Here is a 23,128-nt window from a genome sequence, read left to right on the forward strand (position 1 = left end):
AACTACAAGAGCCCATATATCCTTTAGTTAAATTTAATTTGTCAGATAGAAGTTATCTATTTACAATCAGTGTGCATTGTAACAATTTCTATTAATAAAGTCACTCAAATCTTCTAAAATATTAACTGGCTGCATAGCACATTTGACATTATTGCCTATACTGAAGAGGGAAAACAAAATGATTTACAATAAATTTTGGCTGATATGGATTCTGAAGGGTTCATGTGTTGAACTCTCCTTTTAAAACAAATCACCTAAATTTTTTTTTCAGAGCCTAATTTAGTTGTATATTTCTCACCATTTCATTACAACAATCACAACACGGACATTTTAATAGAAAAAACAAAACATGTATCACACACAGTATCAAAAAAACAAAAAAAGGAGCACTAAATGGAATAAAGTGTTCCCTTTCCCCAATTTTACATTCTGAACAGTGATTCCATCAAGATATTTTATTCAAAAATGTAATACACTGATTTTGTTCCATACTTGTGACAAGAAGGCCTGAGTTGGTGGGGAAAGGAACAGTCAAAAAAAGCCTGAGAGGGGGAAAAAGCTCATTTAATTAATTTACAATAATTTACAGCTCTCTTTTGTAAAAAGGCATTACAATTGATCACAAACAGGAGAAATCCTGGCTATTTTACAGTTCTCGGTACAGAATTTAAATATTCAAGCTTGTGATGAAAAGCGGCAAGGTGGTCGCAGTGTACAATGTAAACAAGTAGCTTTGGAAAGTGAACAAGGTCCTTGAGAGTTCTTTACTAAGAAAAATAAAACAAAATAAAACCCAAACGCCTCATTCCTTCCTGATACACGATCACAGGTCAGTGTGTAAAAGTTCATTTACAAACATAATTTAAACTGTATTCAGCCTAAAAGCACTTTGACATGAAGAGTTTTATAGTAAGATCCAGTCTGAATGGGGCAGTGTTGAGGTCCCTGTAAAAGTAAACATCTTCCATTTCTTAAAAAAAGTGCCACAACATTTGCAGCACAGTGCAGCATAAACTTTAAATACAAAAATATTTTTTTCTTCTGTTGGGATAATAGACCTTGCATCCTGGAAAGAAGTAACAATACTGCTACTGATAGAATATCCAGTCCATGTCTTTCAAGTCATGTAAGGCAATTACTGTGTTAGTTTACTGTATATGGCTAAAAGAAGGTCCAGAAAATGATAGTCTTTGTTATGTTTTCCGGCTACTCCATGTATGTTCAGGTGTACTTTTGTGATCTGCTGAGTGTCCTAAGGGAGACCTTGAGCCATAAGGAGACCTCTGATCTAGTGGTGACCTTGGGCCACTACTGGAAGCTCTATGGTCCATTTGCCAGTCTGAGTGGTATCTATAGTCCCTGGAAGATTTATGATGGCTGTAGTCTGAACTGGATCGGTGATCTGAGTGTATCCGGTGGTCTGAATGGGAACGGTGGTCTGAATGAGACCGACTGTCTTTTAAATTTCCTTCCAGGCTTGACCTGTGATCTCTACTCCTGTGGTCATCCAGCTTTCTATGTTTACTATCACTGTAGTATCTGAAAGATAAGATAAATTGTTATTTTGGTAACAGTAATAAAACCAAATGTTAAAATGGTGGCAACCTAGCAGAATTACTTTAAGAGCACATTCTTTTAAATTCTGCACTATACACCAAAATGAAGCTTTGGTGCTCAGAAACTTGGCTATTCTTGTGTTTGTCAAAGGGAGCATGGATATAAAAAAAACAGATGAGATATATACTTTGTCAAATTCAATTAGAAAAAATGAAAGTGTTATAAAATGAAGAGATTCCAAAGAGCCTGGTAACCATGTTTCGTTCCATGCTCTCATGCCCCATCATCACTGACGGCTTACTTGTCCAGTGTTACTGAAATACGTCTACCTCTTACGATATCAGAATATCAATTTTTTCCTCCCATCCAACACAATTTCCTTCATTTTGATTACCTATTACTTCCTGTCTTGTCTTCTGCTTTTTTTTTTTTTTTTTAGGGTCAGAATATTCACTTATCAGAACTTTCTATTCCTTGAACTGACTTCAAATCTTACCTTTATTGCTACTTATGATAAGTTTATAGTAGAACATAATGTGCTAGGTATTTGTCCAAAAGAAAAGACAAAGTCTTTGAAGAAAGGAGCTCACAATCTAAGAGAGAGAGGTATGGGGAAGTAGTACTGAGGGAAAGGATTTGTATATGTAGATGCACAGGGGGATGGAGGTATCCAGTTTACTGGTTTGATGCTGAAATAACTAGTTTCAAAATGCTGCATCTTGGCAAAATAAGGTGTCTCTCTCTCACACACTCACACTCACACTCACACTCTCACACACACACACACACACACAGTCTTCAAGAGGGATTTAAATGCACAGGGGGTAGATGGTCTTGTGGATGAACTCAGAGGCATAACATTATTGGGTAAGTGTGGAAGAAAGCACATTTTAATTATAGCACAGTATTCTAATCAACTGAATTTGAGTTTCACTACGTTTCTGAAATCTTTGTATGTGAAAACATGTTGGATAGGTATCTACAATGACCTAACAAACTGGCAACTTGTTTTTGGTATGAACCACCTACTTAACTGAAATACAATTAAAAAATCCCCAGAAACAATACCAACAACAAAACAAAACATCCCTCCCCCAGATTTCTATGGATTAACAACAAAACTCACCTGCTGTCCTGTTTGTAGTGATCCCAATCCCTGTGATCTTTTCCATTGCTGAAGGCAGAATAGGGCCTTTTCCTAGAGTCGCTTTTTTTGTAAGCATCTCCCTGATGTCTGTCTTTGTGATGATCGTGGTATTGTGACAAATGTCTGTCAGAGGAATAACTGTCCCTGCTACTGTCATCATGGTTTGTATTTTCTTTCAGTCTTTCCACATCTGCTTAATAAAATAGATAGCTATGCTGAATATGCATTTCTGTGTCAGGTAATTTCATAAACTACAAAACTTCTAGTTGAAAAGTATGAAAGGATTATTGTACAGGACAACACTTCAACTTCTTAGATTTAACTGTGTGAGAGAAATATAATGATTTCTAACAGAAGCTGACAATGGGAGCAAAAATGTGTGAGCTGAGAGAAGTGGGGGTGAATAGGCAGAAACAAGAGTAGAAACGAAGGGTGGAATTTAGAGGTGTAGAGATTATGTAGGATCTAGAATGAACTGATGAAAAGTTCAATTTGATTAATTAAAGGACAGGAACCCAAAAAAGTGTTTCAATGAGAGGTCAATGTGGGGAATGTTGCCTTTACCAGCGGAATGTTGAACAGTAGTAGGGGGAGCAGAGAAAGTTATAGTATTCAAGGTGAGAAATGTCCAAGGCATGGACAAAAGTTTTAGTTGTGCAACTAATGAAACAATAGCATTTTAGTGTAATTCAGAAGTAGTAGTACCATGGCTTCCTGATCAGATATATATAGTGAAAGAGGAAACACAAGTCAAATATTGCATTGTGGATGCAAGCTCATGAGAGTGGGAGGATAATGTCACCGTCAATGACAAAAGGCACACATTGCATCCTACACCATAGATTGCTGGTCCCTGCTTTAAATGAAGACCTTAGAATCCATGATAGTGATTACAACAGCAGCAAGAAAACAAAAAACAAAGAAAAACCCCACGCTGAAACTAGTCTAGAGTCATCAAGTGTTTCTCTTTCTTAACATAATTAAACACAAAAGTGTATTTTCAAATGTGTTCTAATAAAAAGGATTGCCAAATAGCAAATTATTGTTAAAAACACTAGCTGCAGTTGGATTTGTGCTTGACTTAGTTTCCATCAACAAAAGTATGTATGCTGGGGCTCACTAAGTAAATCTATCCCTCTGTAGGGACAAGTTCACTTAGTGCTAGGAGGAGTTTTAGAAGGTTTCAGAGTTATTGAAGTTTATTTCATTTCAAATACCCTACTCGAAAACATTTCAACACACCACCACCACCACGCAGAACATCTTACCTGGATTTCTAATCACATGTGTGTTCACATTGCTGCTGATGTTCTGGTCATTGTGTTGCTAAGAGAAATAAATACAACATTACTAAACATGGCATTGCTAAATCTCAAAATTACAAATAGTAAGTGCTAAAACATTCCACCTGATCAAAAAGGTGATATTATTAAGACACAAAAATATATCCTCTAAATCAGACATTTTCATTTGTACAAGGTAAATTCAGAGTCCATTAACATTTTATCCTTAAAAGTTTTAATACTTCAAAAAAAATCTTTTCAGAATGTCTCTAAATATAAAACAATATATTACCTGAGATTCCTGGCGTTTTTTGATTGCGTGTTTATATAGTTTGTGCAGCTTTCTGGCATCAAATTCTGTAAACTTTGACACAAAAATCCACAAATTTCTAGAGAAAGGAAAATTTAAAAAAAAAAAAAAAAAGACAGGTTAGCCTTCCCGCATGCACGGGTTTTCCTTTATGCTACTTTGTATACAATGGGCCTGATTCACCATTGTGATATTTCAGTGCCACACTGGTGTAACTACATTGAAGTCAATGGAATTGTACTGCAGTGGTGAATCAGGTCCCATCACATGAGAAGGTAGCATATCTAGCACTACAAGAAATAATTTTGCATAATTCTCGGAAGATATAAAGCACTAAATGCTACACATGTATTATTAATTCCGCTCTTTTTTCTTTACTGCTGTGTGATGTTTATAATAATTAGTTTAGAATGCAGATATGACCATGAAGATGTAACTGACATCAGTGAAAACTCTGCTAATTAAGGGTAGGATGGACCTGCCTTTACAATAGGAGCTGAGTACTCAATTCTCTTAAGAGAAACAACATGGGTGAGGTAATATCTTTTGATGGACCAATTGTTAGTGCTGGACAAACTTTTGAGTGTTGATCTCTTCAAGGTCAAAAAGCCCCCTTTTTTTGAAAATCCCCTCTAAAATGGAAACTCGATGTAACTTCCAAGATTTTTTTCCCCCCAGTGCAAGACTTTTGTGCTACATGCCTAATTTCCTGAAAATAGCAGAGGCAGATAGGATGCATCCATATGATTCCAAGGGTTGGTCATGTATCTACTACCTTGAAACCAGATTAATTTTCACAAATGAGTAATCACAAAGATACTAGTGGAAATGAATCCTAATTCATTTTCTGGAAGTTTGTCCAGACTGGGAGAGGGAACAATTGGTGATAAAGAATTTGGTGGCAGGTCCCATGCGGGGAATAAAGTCCTTGAAATTTCAGGCCCCTATTGATTCAAGAGAGAGTGGGAAAGAGAAATTTCCTTGGTGCTGTCCCCAATTTAACTTTAAAAGCCAGGATTGCAATATAGAATGTGGACACTTTAAGTGCCACTTTGATTTTCACAGTTGAAAGAGAAATTTGAAAGAGAGGGTGGAAGTGGCAAGGCTAAGCCTGGAACTACTCGGAACTACCTAACACTATTTGGAAGGAAGTAATGAGGTGCAGCCCAAGTTCTTGGGTTGTGGAGAGGCCATTATATTTACTCACACAGTGGCTGTGCAAACTCTGGCTTCTTTTTGGCCATACATAGGGCACTGAGAGACAAACCACACCAATATCTGATTGGACAAACAGCATGCTAAAGACAATCATTCCCTACAGTTCTCAGAGATTCCATGTATGACCAATTATACAAGTGTAATTAAACACAGCTATTGTATATACTTAAATAAAGCTCTTAGGCCAAAGTAGTAATAATAAATCATTTGCCAGGAAAGAGCAAAGTTTAAGTGTACTGAAGAAGTAGTAAACTAAGCACTGAAGATGTGTTTTGAAACCCTATGAGAACATCAATGAATGCTCTGTGGTTTGTTTTCAGCACTACATCAGCAAACTTCACAAGTACAATGTCTTCTCCAGAACTGAGAGTTGGAAACTAACAGAAATCACTCTAGTTCAGTGGTTCCCAAACTTTAACAGCCTGTGAACCCCTTTCACTAAATTGTGAAATCTCATGAACCCTCTCCTAAAAAAGAATATTTCCAGGGATTTAAGTTTAAATTTCCTCTGCACTCCGCAGGGCTCCCACTGCTGGACCCCGTTGACTGCCTTCAACTGGGTCCCACCTGTTGCCTCCAATGCCCAGGGTCCTTTGGCCACCATCAGTGAAATTTTTCTGGCGAACCCCCTGTAACATTCTGCGAACCCCCAGGGGTTCGCAAACCCCAGTTTGGGAACCACTGCTCTAGTTAATGGAAACAGTGATGGATTTTTCCCTTTCATTCATGAAAAATGTAGGATTACTTACTTCCTCCACTGCTTAATTTGTTCCGGATTTGTGTACTCTTTTAGACATTCAGTGATGTGATCCCCAATTTTGATCAGACACTGTCTAGTATGCTCCAGCTGTTCCCTTTCTGAAAGACCTTTTTCTGGTCTATCCAGCTGTTTCAGCGCTGCTTTGACAGGCCTCATTCTTTCTTTGCACTGTAAAGTGGAAAAAGGAATATATAAGTCAGGAAGGAGGGGGGAAAAAAGCTAAATTCTACAACATGACCCACCTTACTACTGTGATATTTACACAGGCAAAGACAGTGCTACTCTAAGCCAAATGAATCATCAAGCCTCTGGCTCATAGCTCCTAAAATTCTTTTACACTACAGGTTTCCTTTGGAAAAGTAATAATTTAACCCGCTGTGATATTAGCTCCTATATGAAAGCATTAGATTGTATTTAAGATTTAAGAAAATACTAATTTACATGGTAAGATTTTCTTAGAAATAGGATATTAGAAACAGATACGATGACTCTAGGTATTATAATTCTAATGTCTTTTTTTTTTTCTGACCTTTCTGCACAAATACACAATACAAGACCTGTGTTACTTTCAAGAAACTTGTATACAAATTCAGTGTCAACCATAAATGACAGTATTCAATAAATCTAGAATAGATGAATCCTGAAACAATTGGAGCCTAGAGACCAAGTGACATTCCACTCAGGAGAGGATCTGCATTCCTTTTCTTCTCTTGTTTGGGAGTGGTTCCCTACCCTTCAGAAAAATCTCTGCAGCTCTCTCTCAGACAATCTTGCCAGTGGACTGATCCCTCTGAATGAAGCCAAGACTACCAAGGAGATGCTGGTATGGACAGACAGACGAAACTCAGTTCAAGTTTTCCTTGCACGGGGAAGAGTGGAAGAGGCTGGCTCTCCTTGTCCCATATCCAGCCCTCCCAAACACCCATTTCTTCATGAACCAGTGGAAAAAAGGGGCTATTAGGCTCTCCTTGTACCTATCTTGATTCTCTAAGTAAAAAGAGAGAAGGGGGTAGAAAAGACAGACTGAACTGTAATATCTTATAGTGGAAGTGATGCTTTCAGTAGGTGAATAGGAGAAATTGTCAAAAGCAGGGCCTGACTGGACTTTGTAGATAAGCTCCTGCCTGGTTCACTGATATTAGAAGGTCTTCTGGAGAGACTGCAGCAAAAGTGCTATGATTTCCATCACAACTTTGTCTCCTTCATCAACCTGTTCAGTGTCTTGAGCACTAAAAGCACCTGGACTACTCTCTTATTGTTTTCTTATTATGATGAATATGGGGAAGAGTATATTTTTTAAAAAACTCACACGGCCAGAGCATTCAACAAATACTCTTTTTTCACCATTTGTAAGCACTGAGAGAATAACAGGATAATAAGCAATAGCCAGCATAGATTTGTCAAGAACAACATTGTGCTAAACCACCATAAGTCCCTTCTTTGACAGGGTTACTGGCCTAGTGAATGGAGGGGAAGCTCATAAATGATAAATCTTGTTTTTATAAGGCTTTTGACATAGTCCCATATGATATTCCCATAAGAAAACTAGGGCAATGTGGTCTACATGAAATTGCTATTAAATTCTGATTGAAAGACGGTACTCAAAGAGTAGTTATCAATGGTTCACTGTCCATCTGGGAGGATGTATCTAGTGAGGCCCCACAAAGATCAGTCCTGGGCTGGTATTATTAATATTTTCATTAATAATTTAGATAACAGAGTTGAGGGTATGTTTATAATATTTGTGGATGACATCAGGCTGGGAAGAATTACATGTACTTTGGAGGACAGGATTAGAATTCAAAACGACCTTGACAAATTGGAGAAATGGTCTGAAATCAACAAGATGAAATTCAATAAAGAGAAGTGCGAAGTACAGTAGATTTCGCTTATCAGCAACCTCTCTGTGGCCAGCAAAAAGTTGCCATTATCTGGCAGTTGCCAATAAGCAGAAGGCAGGTTTACAAGGCTGCAGCTGGAGAAGGAAGTGCTGGGACGTCGCTTCCCTGGCTACAGATCTTCTTGTAGCCAGGGCAGCCAGTGGGGAGAAGGGACTGAAGCCCAGATTCCGGGGCTTTCTATATGAAACAGGCGGTGCTGAGGGACCACAGAGCTGTATACCACCTTTCCCTACGCTCTCCAGTGACTGGGGCTCACCATTTCCAAGTGATTTCTTCCCTGCATGCAGTCACCGACAAGGCAAAGCCAGGAGAGTCAGGGAGTGGTCTGACATCCAAGCTACAGCCCTCTCCCCATTAGTGCCCTGCCCACAGCCTCCCCTCCCAGCCCACAGCCTTGACCTCATGCAGGTCCCCATGCACAAGTAGGTTTGTGGGGCTGCAGTCCCAAAAAGAAGCACTGAGACATGCTGAGCACTGGTCAAAGGCAGCTTTGTGGGGCTACAGCTGATGCCTCTCTTCCAAAAAATGTTGTTAACCTGTTAATAAGCTGCGTGCTGATGCAAACATCTGAAGCCCCATAATATTAAAGGCAGTGAGAAGGGATTGGTTCTTGGCAACATGTTGCTATTAACTGGAAGTTGTTAATATCCAGGTTGCTATTAAGTGGAATCTCCTGGTTTCAATGTACAAGGAAAAAAAAAAAACAAATGCACAAATACACAGTGGGAAATAACTGTCAAGGTGGCAGCACTGTTGAAAAGGATCTGGGGGATTATAATGGATCACAAATTGAGTACGAGCCAACTACGTGAAAAAAGCTAATATTCTGGTGTGTATTAATAGAAGGATCATATTTAAGACACAAGAGGTAATTACCCCACACCACTTAGTGTGATGTCCAGAACACCTGTGCTAAGAAAGATGTGACCAAATTAAGGAGAGCAACAAAAATGACAGAAGGTTTAGAAAAACCTACCTGTCAGAAAAGGTTGAAAAAACTGGGCATGTTTAGTCTTGAGGAAAAAAAGACCCAAGGGGAGATTTTCTTGTTACCTATCTCTCTTATGGTTCTCAACTTTGAGTTAAACCAATCTGGATTCCTTTAGATTCAGTGGGCCCAATTCAACAGGAATGTAAAATTGGTTAGTAAATTGGGTATGGATGTTAGTCAATCAGTCTGCACAGGTACAATATATACAGTGAGTGCAAAAAAAAAAAAAAAAAAAAAAAAAAAAGATGTAAATCATCTCTGTATCTGACATGTTGTGCTACACCCAGACGGAAAATTCAATTGAGGGAGTCTAGGCAGTCTGAGAACTCCATGTTGCCTAAGGTAATCTGTCACAACCTTCCGCATTAACATTTTCTATTAAGGTAAGATGAGAAACCGAGTGACAGTCAGCATGATAGTCAGTGTTAAGAAATGCTTCTTGAGCATGAACCTGACTGCTGGTTTGAATGAACATGGCATATTGTGTCTCAGTATGCATGTTTTATGGCCAAACAATGGCCCCAGTACATGCATCCCTCTTGAACACAGACAGGCCCATCTTATAGATTGCAGGCCACAGCTCCCTCAGCATAGGCACAACCTCAATGATCAAGACAAGACGAAACAAAAGATGAAATATTACATTCGTCCATTCCTCTCACAGGCCAACAACAAGGATCCTCACATAGACCTACAACAATCAAAACTAATTCTAACCTATCTTGTCTGTGAAGCACACAGATCTCAGGATTTCACATTTTTAAATGTTATATGTTGTTGGGCATATGCATATCAAATGACCTGTGAAGAGATCAGAGCATTATTTAGGCACCATGATATCACTGGGTGATCATTGTCATAATGTTTTCATAGGACCTCACTAAAAAGGAGAGTGCATATTCAATATGTTACTCAGAAGTGCAAGCACACATCTGAAAAAGCTGCTATTGGGCTTGTGCAGAAATTTTGTAATGTTTGTCTGCATAAAGACAGAACTGAACCTTTTATATATATCTTGCCCACACTTTTGGTGCGCTATTCTGAGACCTCACTGACAATGGATCAAGTGCCACATGGCTAGGCACATTGGCATTAACTGAGCACATGGAAGCAGTTTTAATTCAGAACGTCATACTTTCTGTGTTAAAAGTCAGCATTAAGATAGCAATAAGGAACTTACTACACTGAATGTCTTCTGATCCAGTTCTTCAGATTCTTCAGATATAGGAACTGGGTCACTAATTGCAGTAATATGGACTGGAGTATCTGCTGATGTAGCTTTCTTGGTTTTGTCTTTGTTGTCAGATTTGACTTCATTTATCTATAAATAAAATATTAAAATAGATCTGAAAAGGAAATTGCAGTTTAGGTCTACAATTACACTATCTTACTACACATATTTACCATTCACATATATTTAATTTTTTCTTTCGTTTTTTTGCCTAGGGATGTGGAAAGAGAGGGGGAAAAGGAGTGTGAAAGTTTCTTATCCCGCTTGCACTTTCAGCCAGCAAAACTAGGTGGCAGTAACAATAACAGAGCACTAAAGTGATCTGAAATGCCTTTCTACCTCAAAACCAACCTGTGCCTTTTTTAAAAAAAAATTGTATTATATAATATACTGAAGTCTAATTACCTTCTCTTCCTTTGCTTCTTTTTCTTTCTGTGTGGACTCCTTTACTTTGCTTTCTCTCTTTTCTTTCATATCTTTTTCCTTTAATTCTTTCTTATCCTCTTTTTCTTTTTTCTCCCTTTTCAGCTCCCTCTTATTTTCCTTTTCTTTTGTTTCTCTCTTTTCTTCTACCTCCTTCTTTATACCAATATCTGGTTCAGATTTTTCATCATTTTCTTTTTCTGCTTTTATTTTTTTATTTGGATGTTTCACTGAAGCGATCTCATCCTGCAATATTTAAGTATAGGCATCACACTGAAAACTCAATTCCTAGCTTTAAAAATTTTACAGTAGTCAGATTAAAAATAATACCATTCTTCCTCTAAGTGTGATTTAATATCTATAAAGTGCAGCTAAATCACATAGTGATAATGTAAAAACCAATTACAATTCTGAAGTTTAATAGGCATGTGCCAGAGAACGTTGAATTGGTCAATGCCAGCTTTATGGGAACACAAGGGCATCACATTCTAAAAGTTTTATTGAGAAGGAAATAGGAAAGTCAGTTGGGCAGTCTCGTGGATCCTTTGCTTGGAATGGAGGTGAAGAAGCTCATCTGGGGAGTGGACTGAAGAGTCATAATTTAGCTTTAGTATTCCATTGTTCCTCCCAGAAAATAATTTAGCAGGTTAAGCTTCTGAGGCTACGCAATAGCATGACTGTAGTCTAAAATATCAAGGCTGATTGGAGGAGGAGAAAAACAAGCTTTACACATGGTCTTAGTGGTTGTTTATAATCAAAAGGGAATACATACAGGAATTCTTAACTAAAATTAAGTATTGATCCTTATAGTAAAGAAAACCAAGATGATTTACATCCGGTTCCGTTTTTGTTGTTGTATTTGTATGTATTCCTGATCTAAACAAGAGAGTTGTACTGGTTTAACAAATTATTTTTTTTAAAACCAATTTAGTTTAATTTATAGAAACCCTATGTGGATGCTCTTATTTCAGTTTAAAGGTGGCTTATTTTAGTTTAGTTTAAAACAATTCCTAATCTACTGAAGTTAAACGAAAATAAGCCTGACTCAAACCAAAATGACTTGCACCAGTTTATCCCACAAATGCACCAGTTTATCTCAATATTGGTTTAAAAATCACATCTTTAAACATGTGCAACAAGGCCTTAGACCTTAAATACATTTTATCTTTTTTTATTGCTTTACATGATACATTAAAAACAAATGGTAGCAAGGAAGCCTGGAGGTAGGGAAGGTATGTGTGAGAGAAGTTACTTAATCTTGCTGTGCCTTGCTTTTTCCAACCGATAAATGGACATTACTCAATATCATTTGAACATTTGACTGAAAATGCTTCAAGTGCTAAAACTAGCTGTCTTTGAGGGTTTGGTTCAGGCACCGACAAATAACTGTTAAAAAAAGTTCCACCTGAAGAATCAGTACAGCTAGTAATGATGCCCTAGGCTCAAAGCAGTACAGCTTTATCTATAGCTCCAATGCTGGATTAGTATTTCTAGCAAATTTGAAGTCATGGGTGGGAAACCTATGAAATCACACAATGTCATTTTCCAGACTATAATCACACTATTATGTAAGAATTCAGAATCCCACACTTTATTATGTAAGAATTTAGAATACTGCCATAGCTGCAGTTTTCTTTATAATTAGGGCCATACCAAATTCACGGTCAGTTTCATAGTCATAGGGTTTTAAAAATTGTAAATTTCATGATTTCAGCTATTTAAATCTGATATTTCACAGTGTTGTAATTGTAGGGGCTCTGACCCAAAAAGGAAAGGGTGGGGGGGAACGGGACGGGGACTACAAAGTTATTGTAGGGAGGGCTGCAGTACTGCTACCCTTACTTCTGTGCTGCTGGTGGCGGTGCTGCCCTCAGAGCTGGGCAGCTGGAGAGCGGCGGCTTCTGGCCAGGAGCCCAGCTCTGAAGGCAGAGCTGCTACCAGCAGCAGTGCAGAAGTAAGGATGGCATGGTATGGTATTGCCACCCTTACTTCTCCACTACTGCCTGCAGAGCTGGGCCCTCAGTCAGCAGCTGCCGCTCTCTGACCACCCAGCTCTGAATGCAGCAGCGCAGAAGTAAGAGTGGCTTGGTATGGTATTGCCACCCTTCCTTCTGCACTGCTGCTGGCAGGGCGCTGCCTTCAGAACTGGACGCCCGGCCATCAGCTGCTGCTCTCTGGCCACCCAGCTCTGAAGGCAGCGCAGAAGTAATGGTGGCAATACTGCGACCCACCTGAAACTCCCTTTTGGGTCAGGACCCCCAATTTGAGAAACGCTGGTCTCCCCTGTGAAATCTGTATAGTTTAGGGTAAAAGCACACAAAAGACCAGATTTCACAGGGGGAGACCAGATTTCATGGTCCATAATGCGTTTATCATGGACGTGAATTTGGTAGGACCCTATTTATTATTAAACTAAAAGGGATTAATCCTCCTCCATAATGTTTAACTAACATAAGATTAACAAGAGCTATCACAGAAAATATGAACAACTCAAAGGTTAAACACGCTTTGCTAGGAGAATGCCATTCTAACTATTTTGTGTAAAAGCAATATTTAAGTGAGATGGAACAAAATGAACTAACAGAAAACATTTCAAAAATACCCACCTTGTTATCCTCCTCTTCCTCTTCATCAGATTTTTCTGAGAGCAGTGGAGAAGAATCACTTTTTATCTCCTCTTTAACTTTTGCGAGTTTTACCACTTTATTCTTCTTAGCTCTTGTCTTCCTCCTCTTTGAGTTTCCCTGAATACAAAAACATCATCTTAATTCTGTCAACTGAAATGCCTCATTGCCATGAGCCATTCAGAAAGATTTATTTCTATATTAGATAGAAGTTGATTTTATTAAATGGTATTGAGATATACAAGTTACCTCGTTAGACCAGAAATAGGAAAGGGATCCAGCCTGACAATAAAGAGCACATACAAAATAAAGACAAAAACCCTACGTAATCTGATTTTATAAATCATTATTTGAGCTAGCCAGACACGCTCTGATTAAATGGTCATCAGTGTGACGAACAACTGGCGAGAGCAGGGGTGAGGATCTGCTAACAAGCAGATTATTACTTTATCATATTGTTAAAGATCTGAAATTTCACTTACTGCACCAGAAAGTCTTTGTGCTTCCTTCCTTGCAAGATCTTTATTGAGTAATTTAATGAGGTAGTCTGCTCGGGTCTGCAACTGCTTGGCCTGGGGTTTCTTATCTGGATCATCTGGTAGAATCTGAGAGGAGAATAAAAAACATCAAGTATGAATAACAGTATTTCCAATTTGGAAGATGCCAGAGTGGAAAAGCTGCAGCAGGCTGGAATAGCAGAAATACAGAGGAGAAGAGCACTGGAGGTGGCAAAAAGCCGCATGATTCTGGATCCACTCTGACGCTACGCTGTAAATGTGCTAGTGTGCCTGAAGGAGTGGAAAACATCTTGAAATCTACCTTCAACTTTTTGCTCCTTCCCACTATGTACTGTGACAGGGTCAGGCCAGATGGCTACAGGAGAGTGACAGAAGGCAGATATATTAGCCCGAGGTTAAGTAGGTCCCTTTTCCCTGGGTAAGGTAACAGGGGAAGGTTCCAGAACAATCAGGAACTTTCTGGAAACAATTAAGGCAGACAGGCTGATTAGAACACCTGCAGCCAACCAAGAAGCTGCCAGAATCAAATAAGACAGGCAGGCTAATCAGGGCACCTGGGTTTAAAAAGGCGCTCACTTCAGTTTGTGGTGTGTGTCTGAGGAGTTGGGAGCAAGAGGCACTAGGAGCTGAGAGTGAGAAGGCGTATTGCTGGAGGACTGAGGAGTACAAGCATTATCAGACACCAGGAGGAAGGTCCTATGGTGAGGGTAAGGAAGGTGTTGGGAGGAGGCCATGGGGAAGTAGCCCACAGAGTTGTAGCTGTTGCACAGCTGTTCCAGGAGGCACTCTAGACGGGGCATTCCACAGGGCCCTGGGCTGGAACCCGGAGTAGAGAGCAGGCCCGGGTTCCACCCAAACCGCCCAACTCCTGATCAGACACAGGAGGAGTTGACCTGGACTGTGGGTTCACAAAAACGGCCAAACCGAGGGCAGCTGTGAATCTCTGAGAGGAGCAAATCCGCCAATAAGCGAAAGACCCACCAAAGTAGAGGAGGAACTTTGTCACAGTACACTAATACGAGAGCCTCAAAAGCAATTCAACGACACAAGAGTTACCAGCCCTGGTTTTGTGTTTCTGCTCTCGTAACACATAATTCAGCTAGGAGAAGCTAGGCTCCTGCACCACATGGACATCAGTGGATGGAACTTCCACCTCAAATAGCATACTTGCTTCTAGTGAGTGGGGGAAATGAGTCAGGTGAGCAAACAGGGATGGGGAGCAAAAAACAAGAGTAAAAATGAATGCAAATAGCCAAAAAAGAGAGGGGATGAGAGGTAATAGGAGAGGAGAGTGTATCGGACTGAAAAAGAAAGATAAACGTTGTACCAGGACATGGCACAATGGGGTAAAGATGGCCATGACATCTACCAGTCAACCACAAGAAGGGTTCCAATAAAGCAGAGTTGACGTATACTTTTTGTGAGATTTCAAATTACCATAAAATAAACAGTTTCAATGGCTCTTCCTTACCAACTAAGCAAAATGAATTTAAAATATGCTCACCAGCTGGATGACAGGACATACCTTGTGTGTCAAGCTGAGGTCAGGATCCATTTTTATCATTTCCCAACTACCGTACCCATATTCATAGATGCCTATTAAAAGATTGGAGTCATCCTCTTTGCCCCAATCTATATCAAAATGAGCTGCCTTAGTGTGACATGGAATGGCATACCTAGAGGGAAGAAATCAGAAAGACAAATATTCTTATTTCTGAAAACTAAAGAGGTGGGAGAAGACTTGCTGAGAAGGTAACTCAGATGTATTTTCTAAGGTTTTCAAAAACATTTCACAACAATTTCGTTTAATTAAATTAATACTGTGATCTTTGCGCTAAACAGGCCAAGATTACTAAAGAGGCATGATAAGGCCCGTGTCTGGGACCATCATTCCTGAAGTCATGTGACTCATTACATTCTCAGCACTCATTTTAAAAAGTTTCTAACTTAACATAGCTGTGAATAAAAGCTTGAAAATGTGACCTAAGTGTAGCCAATGCAGTGTCTGCAGACAGGCTAAAACTATAGCTATAAGAGGTGTGAATCTCAGTGAGTTAACCCAAAAGCCACACACTTTGGGAGGCCCGGCCATTACCACCAGAGCAGAAGCCTCAGCATATGGCTAGAGATAAGTGCCCATCTCAACCATCCAACTAGATACATTCCAGTAACCAGGGTAAGTACTGCCATACCCCATGCTTCTTCAGTGATGGGAGAGGGAGGAGGGAAAGAGAGGGGCCCCCTGTTGTCACTCCTGGAAGGGAAAAGAAGGGAACTCTCCACCACCATTCTAAATAGGGGAGAAGGAACCACAGGGGTGCTCCCCTCAGGTCCTGGTATGCCTAAAATCCAGATTGCTTTAATCAGGCCTGGGTGCTAAAAATGTTTGCATAGGTCAGTATATAAAGGCATTTAATGTAATAAGTTAACAGAAAATAGCTTATTTTTCATATTAAAAACAATTACTACTACTCACCGTTTCCTTTCTTCTGGATCTGAAGGAATAGACTTGTGCAATGGTGCCAACTCTTCCTCATGAGAGATGACTAGCTTTGCATTCACTTGTACTCCTGATATTCGGAATGTTGGGCCTTTAACTTTTCCAAGTCTGCCCCCTTGAATTAAGAACCATAACAATGTAAAATATATTGTACATAAAATGGATAAATGTTAAGTGTATTTTATCAACTGGCAAGTTTAAAGAAAAAATAAGCCAGATTCTGATCTTATATGTCCGTCATGCAGCGGTGCACCTTAACATTTTATTCATCTACTCAAATTAATTTTGGTTAAAACAAAACTCCAGTCAACCCCCAGAATCTCAAGTATTGTCAATTACTGATACCCAGATTTAAACTTTTGAATAAAGTGAAAATGAACTGTCTACCCTTATAATTCACCCAGAAAAAAACCTTACACACACTGGTATTGATTTCACAATCCACCTATTTGATGTTTTTAGTGTATCTGCACTAGTTAGAATCAGATTAATAACTCTGATATCATACTTAACAACTTAACAAAACTTATTCTTGATAAGTCCTTTTTATTCCATTTTGTTTTGCTCAAACATACTGTACCTGCTCTTTCTTGTCCAGAGGAATTGTCCTTTAAAGCCTTAATGCATCCATTGTGTACCAGTTCCCCCAAGCGCCTAAGGTCTGTCTCAGATTTATCAACTAATTCAGCATCTCTAGCTATAGCATCTAGCCTGTAATAAAACACAAGTTCTTCTTACACCTCTGAAGTTTTGACACTTTGTGAAGGACTCCTTCAAAATACGAAACTAAAGAGGTAATGTCAGTCTGCGTTCATCCTACGCATGCACATCTGGTATGTTGTGTGCAGTTCTGATCCATACAGTTTAGAAATGCTTTAGAAAAACTAGAGAAACTGTAAAAATGTCAGTAAAAGTGATCTAGAGATCAGAAAACAAGACAAACAGGAAAAATAAGGGAGCTAATTTTACTTATACAGTATTGGAGTGTGTACATGGTGGGTGTTTGAGACAGACACACCCACACTGACAATTGTTGGTAACATGACCCAACAGTTTATAGAAAGAAAGACAGAAAGAAAGACAAATTGCTCACATAACGCAGAGTAACACAGTTTAAGAAGAAAAATGAGGACTGACATTAGAAAAACATACTTAACAGTAACACTAACTGGGCAACTGGGGCCTGACCATTGTGAGTCTTTTCACACACTTCAATAGGCATTGAACAGGCTTTATGATAGCTTACAAAATGAGGTGGATGAATAGCCATCACTGAAGATGACTTAACACTGTGCTAGTTAAGACAGGACTCTGAAGGACATAATGAAGAGTCCTGCAAAATGCAAAGGGTCAGATTAAATGATCTGAGGTGTCCTTTTGGCATTCAGTATATATATAAAAGAAGAAAAATAAAGAATATGAAGATAATTTAATATTATTATTAAGGTAACAGACTAGTACAGTGTTCTCTTTTCAAGATATAGACTCTTGGTATATTGTTTTGATGTTTAATCTTATAAAATTCCAAATTGTTACGTAACTATAATCAAATAGGTTTACCTTTCCAGAGGGCCACCAAATTTCTTGTAACTCTTGATAAACCTAATAACAGAAAATAATTGCACTGTTTAAGTGTAAGATTAACTAATCATGGTTTAAAAACTACAGTGAATAATATGCTTATTGCAATATAAAAACCAAGTGATATGGATAATGCTAAAAAGAAAAATCACTAGGATAGTTTAATGAATCAAGATAATCCACATTTAAAAACAAGTGCTTCATTAAGTTTACTAGAGAATATAAATAAAACAATAGAAGCTACAATTTATTTCAGAAATTACTTTATTAGTTTCACAAGACAACAGATATTCAAAGCAACTAGATGAGTTTAGTCATAAGATCAAATGTGGATTTACAGTAAATAGTGAATTCAGAGATATTATCTCTCGTATAGTTAAGAAGGGGTAATGATTCAAGACAGATTATTTCAATTAGGATTTAAGATACATGGCAGAAAGGAGAAGGAATATTATTGCAATTAAAAGAATCACATGTGGATGGTAGGTTATTAAGAAATATGAAACATCCGGGATAAAGAAGGGAAGCAAAGCAGCTCAATTTCCTTTTCGCACATGATCAGAATCCGAGTTACTATTGTAGTCACAAAAGCACCCTTGAAAAAAAAGTAGCAATCCATTAATGTTGCTAGATGAAATGGAGAGAGAATGAGGATCTTAAAGTTTAAAATTATGTTTATAACCCAAAATATTCAAGTGTTACAATCGTTTTAATGGAGATAAATTTAAATACTTAAATTATAGAAACAAATCAGCATTTTGAAAAGGTAAGATTAAAAAAAGTAATTATTATTCTCCCTCATGCCAAACATTGTTTCCTGAACCAACTATCTGAAGTGATCATGTCATGTAGTTTACATCAAAAGATCACTTAGCTTAAGTGATTTCTTATGGTTTTAAAAACTTAAAGCATCATGTCACAAGAATTCAATTACAAATGGTGAGAAATTCAAAACAAAACCCACTCAACTTCTTGTAGGTCTCCCTGCAAAGACGTGCAGGCTCTTCTCCACCTACGGTTTATAAATAACTATGAAAAAGAAAATATTTAGCCTACTCATACATCTTTTATAAAAATTTCTCACCATTGTAACAACTGGTTTTTGAAAGTGCAGTATCAGGGGAATGCAGGGATTAGGAGCTGTACATACTATGAAACAAGTCAATCAGGCATCACACTCAACTTTAGTATACCATATTAAAATGGGATCTCACTGTGTACATATTAATAGTCCATTATGTCAGCACCATATAAGTACTTAAAGGAAAATACTCAAATGCCTAGAATAAAAATTCTTAATCCAAATTCAGTTAAAATTGACTTTGTTCCATAGTTTTAAACTATAATCTGATGAAATTTCATTTCACAGCTATAACAAAGCATTTCTCCCCCCACATCTTACCGCCTAATCTCTGCATCACTAAATCCTTTAATATTCTCTCGTGGAATAGTGCGTGGTCTTCCTCGTTTTTTGGGTCGTTTTCTTTCAGAGATAGAATCACTATCAGAACCAGAGTATCTTCTGTTCCTACTACGCCTCCCTTCACTTCCATTGAAGCTGATCTGGAATTTTGAAAAGGAGTAAGTCACAAAGTTATATAACCAAAATTCATAATAAAATGTTTCTCAGTTTATCTAAAATACACTGTAATTAATAAAAGAAAAAGGGGAATGAGAAGGGAAGAAAAGTTTGTCATGACCCAAAGATACCTGTTTTGCACAGTTTCGCATTCTTGGAAGCATATAAATTTCTTCAAGCTCCTTCTGTCTTTCCTCCTCTTCTAATCTTCGCCTGTGGAGCTCTGGAATGATTTCTTCCCAGTTCCTTGAATTTCGTTCAGGCTCCAACCCAATGTCATCTTCATCCATATTGGAAAAATTGGCCACCTTGTAAAGCAGAACACATTTAAGAGCCAATAAGAGTATAGGAATCTACCTCTACACCATCACAAACTATAATATTAGGAAAATATGGTTCATATATTTATGACAGCACATGCCTACTTTTATATTTACAACTCACTCCAATTATACCTACGTATAATGTATACGTTATGTACTCTTTTTTCACATGTGCATGCATGACACACAACACCTTGCTTGTAGTGACACTGGGTGGTGGCGGGGTGGGTATGAAAAAAATATGGAGTACAAACATTCAAATGCCTTAATCATAGTTAGTACTACGACTTTGTTATGGAGGTCAAGGAATCCATGACTTCCAGAGACCTCTGTGACTTGAGCCTCCAGGGCGTAGGAACTGTAGGGTCCCCACCAGCCCTGGCAGCTGGGAACTGCGGGGCCTGAGCTTCCAGCCACAGAGGGCGGCAAGGGTGCCCTGCAGCTCCCAGCTGCTGCTGGGTCGCTCTGCAGCTCTCTGCTGCTGCGAGCCCCTCCCACAGCTCCTGATCACTGTGGGCAGCGGGGGTAGCCATAGCCAGCCCCAGAGCTCCAAGCCAGAGCCAACACAGGTGGTGGGGGTGCCCTAAGCTTGGAGCCACAACTGGTGTGCGGACCTTGCAGCTCCGAGACAGGCGCCCCGCCCCCCCCCCCCCCCCCCCCCCCGGTGGCGTGGGGAACTTGCAGCTCCCCATTTTGTCATGCATATTTTTAGTAAAAGTCACTGATCGGACAGGTCATGGCAATTAAGAAAAATTCATGGAAGCCCGTGACCTATCCATGACTTTTACTAAAAATATGCATGACAAAAATCTTAGCCTTAATCATAGTCATTTGGTCATTTCATGGTATCACTACAAGGTTAAGGTTGTTTTGGTGCCCTAATTGTACATTTCTTATCTTAATATATTTGAACTTTGTTTAAGTGTAACTTTGACTCTCTATTTTTTAGCCTTCTAAGGCTTGATTTGGGGATAATTACAAAATCTCTGTAATGTTTCGTACCCTTAAATACAGATATATTCTCTCAAGCCTATCTCCATTTTGATGGAGCTTTTTCCTCAGGAATTATTTTGATACACTGCCAAAATTTTCCTCAGGACTGGCAAATGGTTATTTTAACCATTTATAATTCAGTTAAACCCAAGTGGAATTTCACGGGACAAAGACAAGATACTTCTCTAGCCCAAGAGCTTTCTCCATGCCAAACTTCAAAGGCCTGCTGCAAGCAATGAAGGTGTTATAGCTTCTCCAGACAAACCACCACAAGAAGCTTTTAAAAATGAACGTATTAAGCAACCTAAATTTAGAGGCTGTGACCAGCTCCCACTAGTATGAAAGAGCTTAGACCTGAACACTACCCCGACACCCTTTTAAAATAATGTTAGATGTATATGACAATCTTGACATGAATAATTTATAGATATCACAGTAAAGTTGCAACTGAACCGACAGCAGGTGAATTACTTGATGTCTTACTAATCAGGCAAAATTATTCAAGTTAAAGGTTTTTTTAAAACCTCATGTTGGAGACAACCACCTTGTGCATGTGAAAAGAGATTTATGAAAAAAAGTTTAATGAATTTCCTTAATTTGATATGGTTGTTACATATGAATAAAGATAAGATGGATATTTCAGGTATTTCTGTAAATTAATAAATATTGTAAAGGAAACTGCCGCTAACAGAAATAAATGAGAGAGCAGTACCTTAAACTGGGAAAGCAACTCGTCTCCTACAGTTAATGGGCCTGGCTCATTTTCCCGTGTTTCAGCCCTCTTCAAGATTTCATCTATATCCATTTCCTGAAAAAATAACATTTCTTGTTACCATTAAAAGACTGAAAACAAGATTAGATTGATGTGTCCAACATATGTAGAAAGTTAGCCCTGCTTACCTGTGGCTCCTGCTCTTCTCCTTCAGGTTCCTTAAAAAGTTCCTCAGCACCAAACTTTAAAATTGCCGACAACTCTTCCTTATTAAAAGGAGTAGAGCTGAAAATACAGGAAACTAAATTTCACTGTCAACTACTTATAGAAAACACCTTAACTTTAGATTAGTGTGACAAATTCTTCATCATGATTCAAGCAAGTTTTCTTCTCAGTGCATTGTTAGAAAAAGTTGCATCTAACATGCAATATGAAAAAAAGTTTTTGAAGGTAGCAAAAGTAATTTTGAATCAGAATTAAGAATTCTTTAAATTTTACATATACAAGTTCACTAGATACTTCCTCACTCAACATCTAAAAAAGTAACATTATTTTAATTAGATGTCAATATATTAAAAAATTATCACCCTTTTTGGATTGTGTATCAATATACCTTGAAGGAGCGGAACCTGTGTGGAGTACAGTCTTCCCTGTAGTGTCCATTCTCTGAATTACTAAATGATCTAACACCATCTTCTTCTTGGCTCTTTCAAGAATATCTTCCTCTACTGATCCCTTTGTGACTAGCCGATAAATATTAACCTATGTACAAAAACATAAAAACTTGACAAACTTTTGGAAGTTACACATTAAAGCTACATTTAAATTAATCTAAGACTAACAAAAAACTTATGCAAAAAGGGGAAGAAAAAATAAAGATGTCAAATCTTTGTTTTCAATCTCCTGATTGTTGTTGATCTGTGTTTCCAGATTTAAATTCAGTTTAGAGACTAAGTCAGCTCTTTCACTCAAGTCTCTCCATAAGCAGTTTCATAACTAGTATAATTCCAGAACTTTTAATCAAACTCCAGTGATGAGGCACATAGATTCAGTTATCTTCTAGAATGACATCCATGCACAATTTATGCTTAAATCATACTACACTTATGGCAGACCCACAGCTTCCCCCATACTACTTGCAGCTGTCATCTGGTATTCATTGCCATGAAGGAGCAAGTTCCAGCTGTTCAATGAACAAGTCCTATTTTAGTCAATATAAGGCTCAGTTAAGCACTAGCAAAGCAGAAATTTCACATTATATTTGATGTAGGGAGCACAGCACTATGAATGTACTATTACAAATTTACTAGTGTGACAATGTTGTAGCCAAGTCCGTCCCAAGATACGAGAGAAACAAGGAAAGCTCATCTCTCCTTCAACAGAAGTTGATCTAAAAAAAAAGATATTACGTCACCCACCTTGTCTCTCTAATTGTTCTAATGTGTATTTTATAAAATGAAAATTCTTTAGCAAGTAA

At 38.3% G+C, this 23,128-nt stretch overlaps 1 protein-coding gene across 2 annotated transcripts in view; it reads right to left on the minus strand.

The window, feature by feature from the left end:
- Positions 1 to 488: 488 nt before the first annotated feature.
- Positions 489 to 23,128, minus strand: part of CHD1 (chromodomain helicase DNA binding protein 1) — an 85,339-nt gene continuing 62,699 nt past the window's right edge. For both annotated transcript variants that reach the window (XM_074952900.1, XM_074952901.1), the window contains exons 20-37: positions 22,265 to 22,413; positions 21,840 to 21,936; positions 21,652 to 21,747; positions 19,755 to 19,931; positions 19,447 to 19,607; positions 18,024 to 18,065; positions 17,044 to 17,174; positions 16,440 to 16,578; positions 15,489 to 15,639; positions 13,928 to 14,050; positions 13,428 to 13,565; positions 10,804 to 11,067; positions 10,348 to 10,488; positions 6,265 to 6,443; positions 4,280 to 4,376; positions 3,973 to 4,030; positions 2,684 to 2,894; positions 489 to 1,539 (exon numbers count right to left, since the gene is read on the minus strand). In XM_074952900.1, coding sequence (XP_074809001.1) covers positions 1,194 to 1,539; positions 2,684 to 2,894; positions 3,973 to 4,030; positions 4,280 to 4,376; positions 6,265 to 6,443; positions 10,348 to 10,488; positions 10,804 to 11,067; positions 13,428 to 13,565; positions 13,928 to 14,050; positions 15,489 to 15,639; positions 16,440 to 16,578; positions 17,044 to 17,174; positions 18,024 to 18,065; positions 19,447 to 19,607; positions 19,755 to 19,931; positions 21,652 to 21,747; positions 21,840 to 21,936; positions 22,265 to 22,413 — 2,700 coding nt within the window. In that variant the 3' untranslated portion in view covers positions 489 to 1,193. The remainder of the gene's footprint in view (positions 1,540 to 2,683; positions 2,895 to 3,972; positions 4,031 to 4,279; positions 4,377 to 6,264; positions 6,444 to 10,347; positions 10,489 to 10,803; positions 11,068 to 13,427; positions 13,566 to 13,927; positions 14,051 to 15,488; positions 15,640 to 16,439; positions 16,579 to 17,043; positions 17,175 to 18,023; positions 18,066 to 19,446; positions 19,608 to 19,754; positions 19,932 to 21,651; positions 21,748 to 21,839; positions 21,937 to 22,264; positions 22,414 to 23,128) is intronic.

Source organism: Natator depressus, chromosome 5, assembly GCF_965152275.1.
Source record: "Natator depressus isolate rNatDep1 chromosome 5, rNatDep2.hap1, whole genome shotgun sequence".
Lineage (NCBI taxonomy): Eukaryota > Metazoa > Chordata > Testudines > Cheloniidae > Natator > Natator depressus.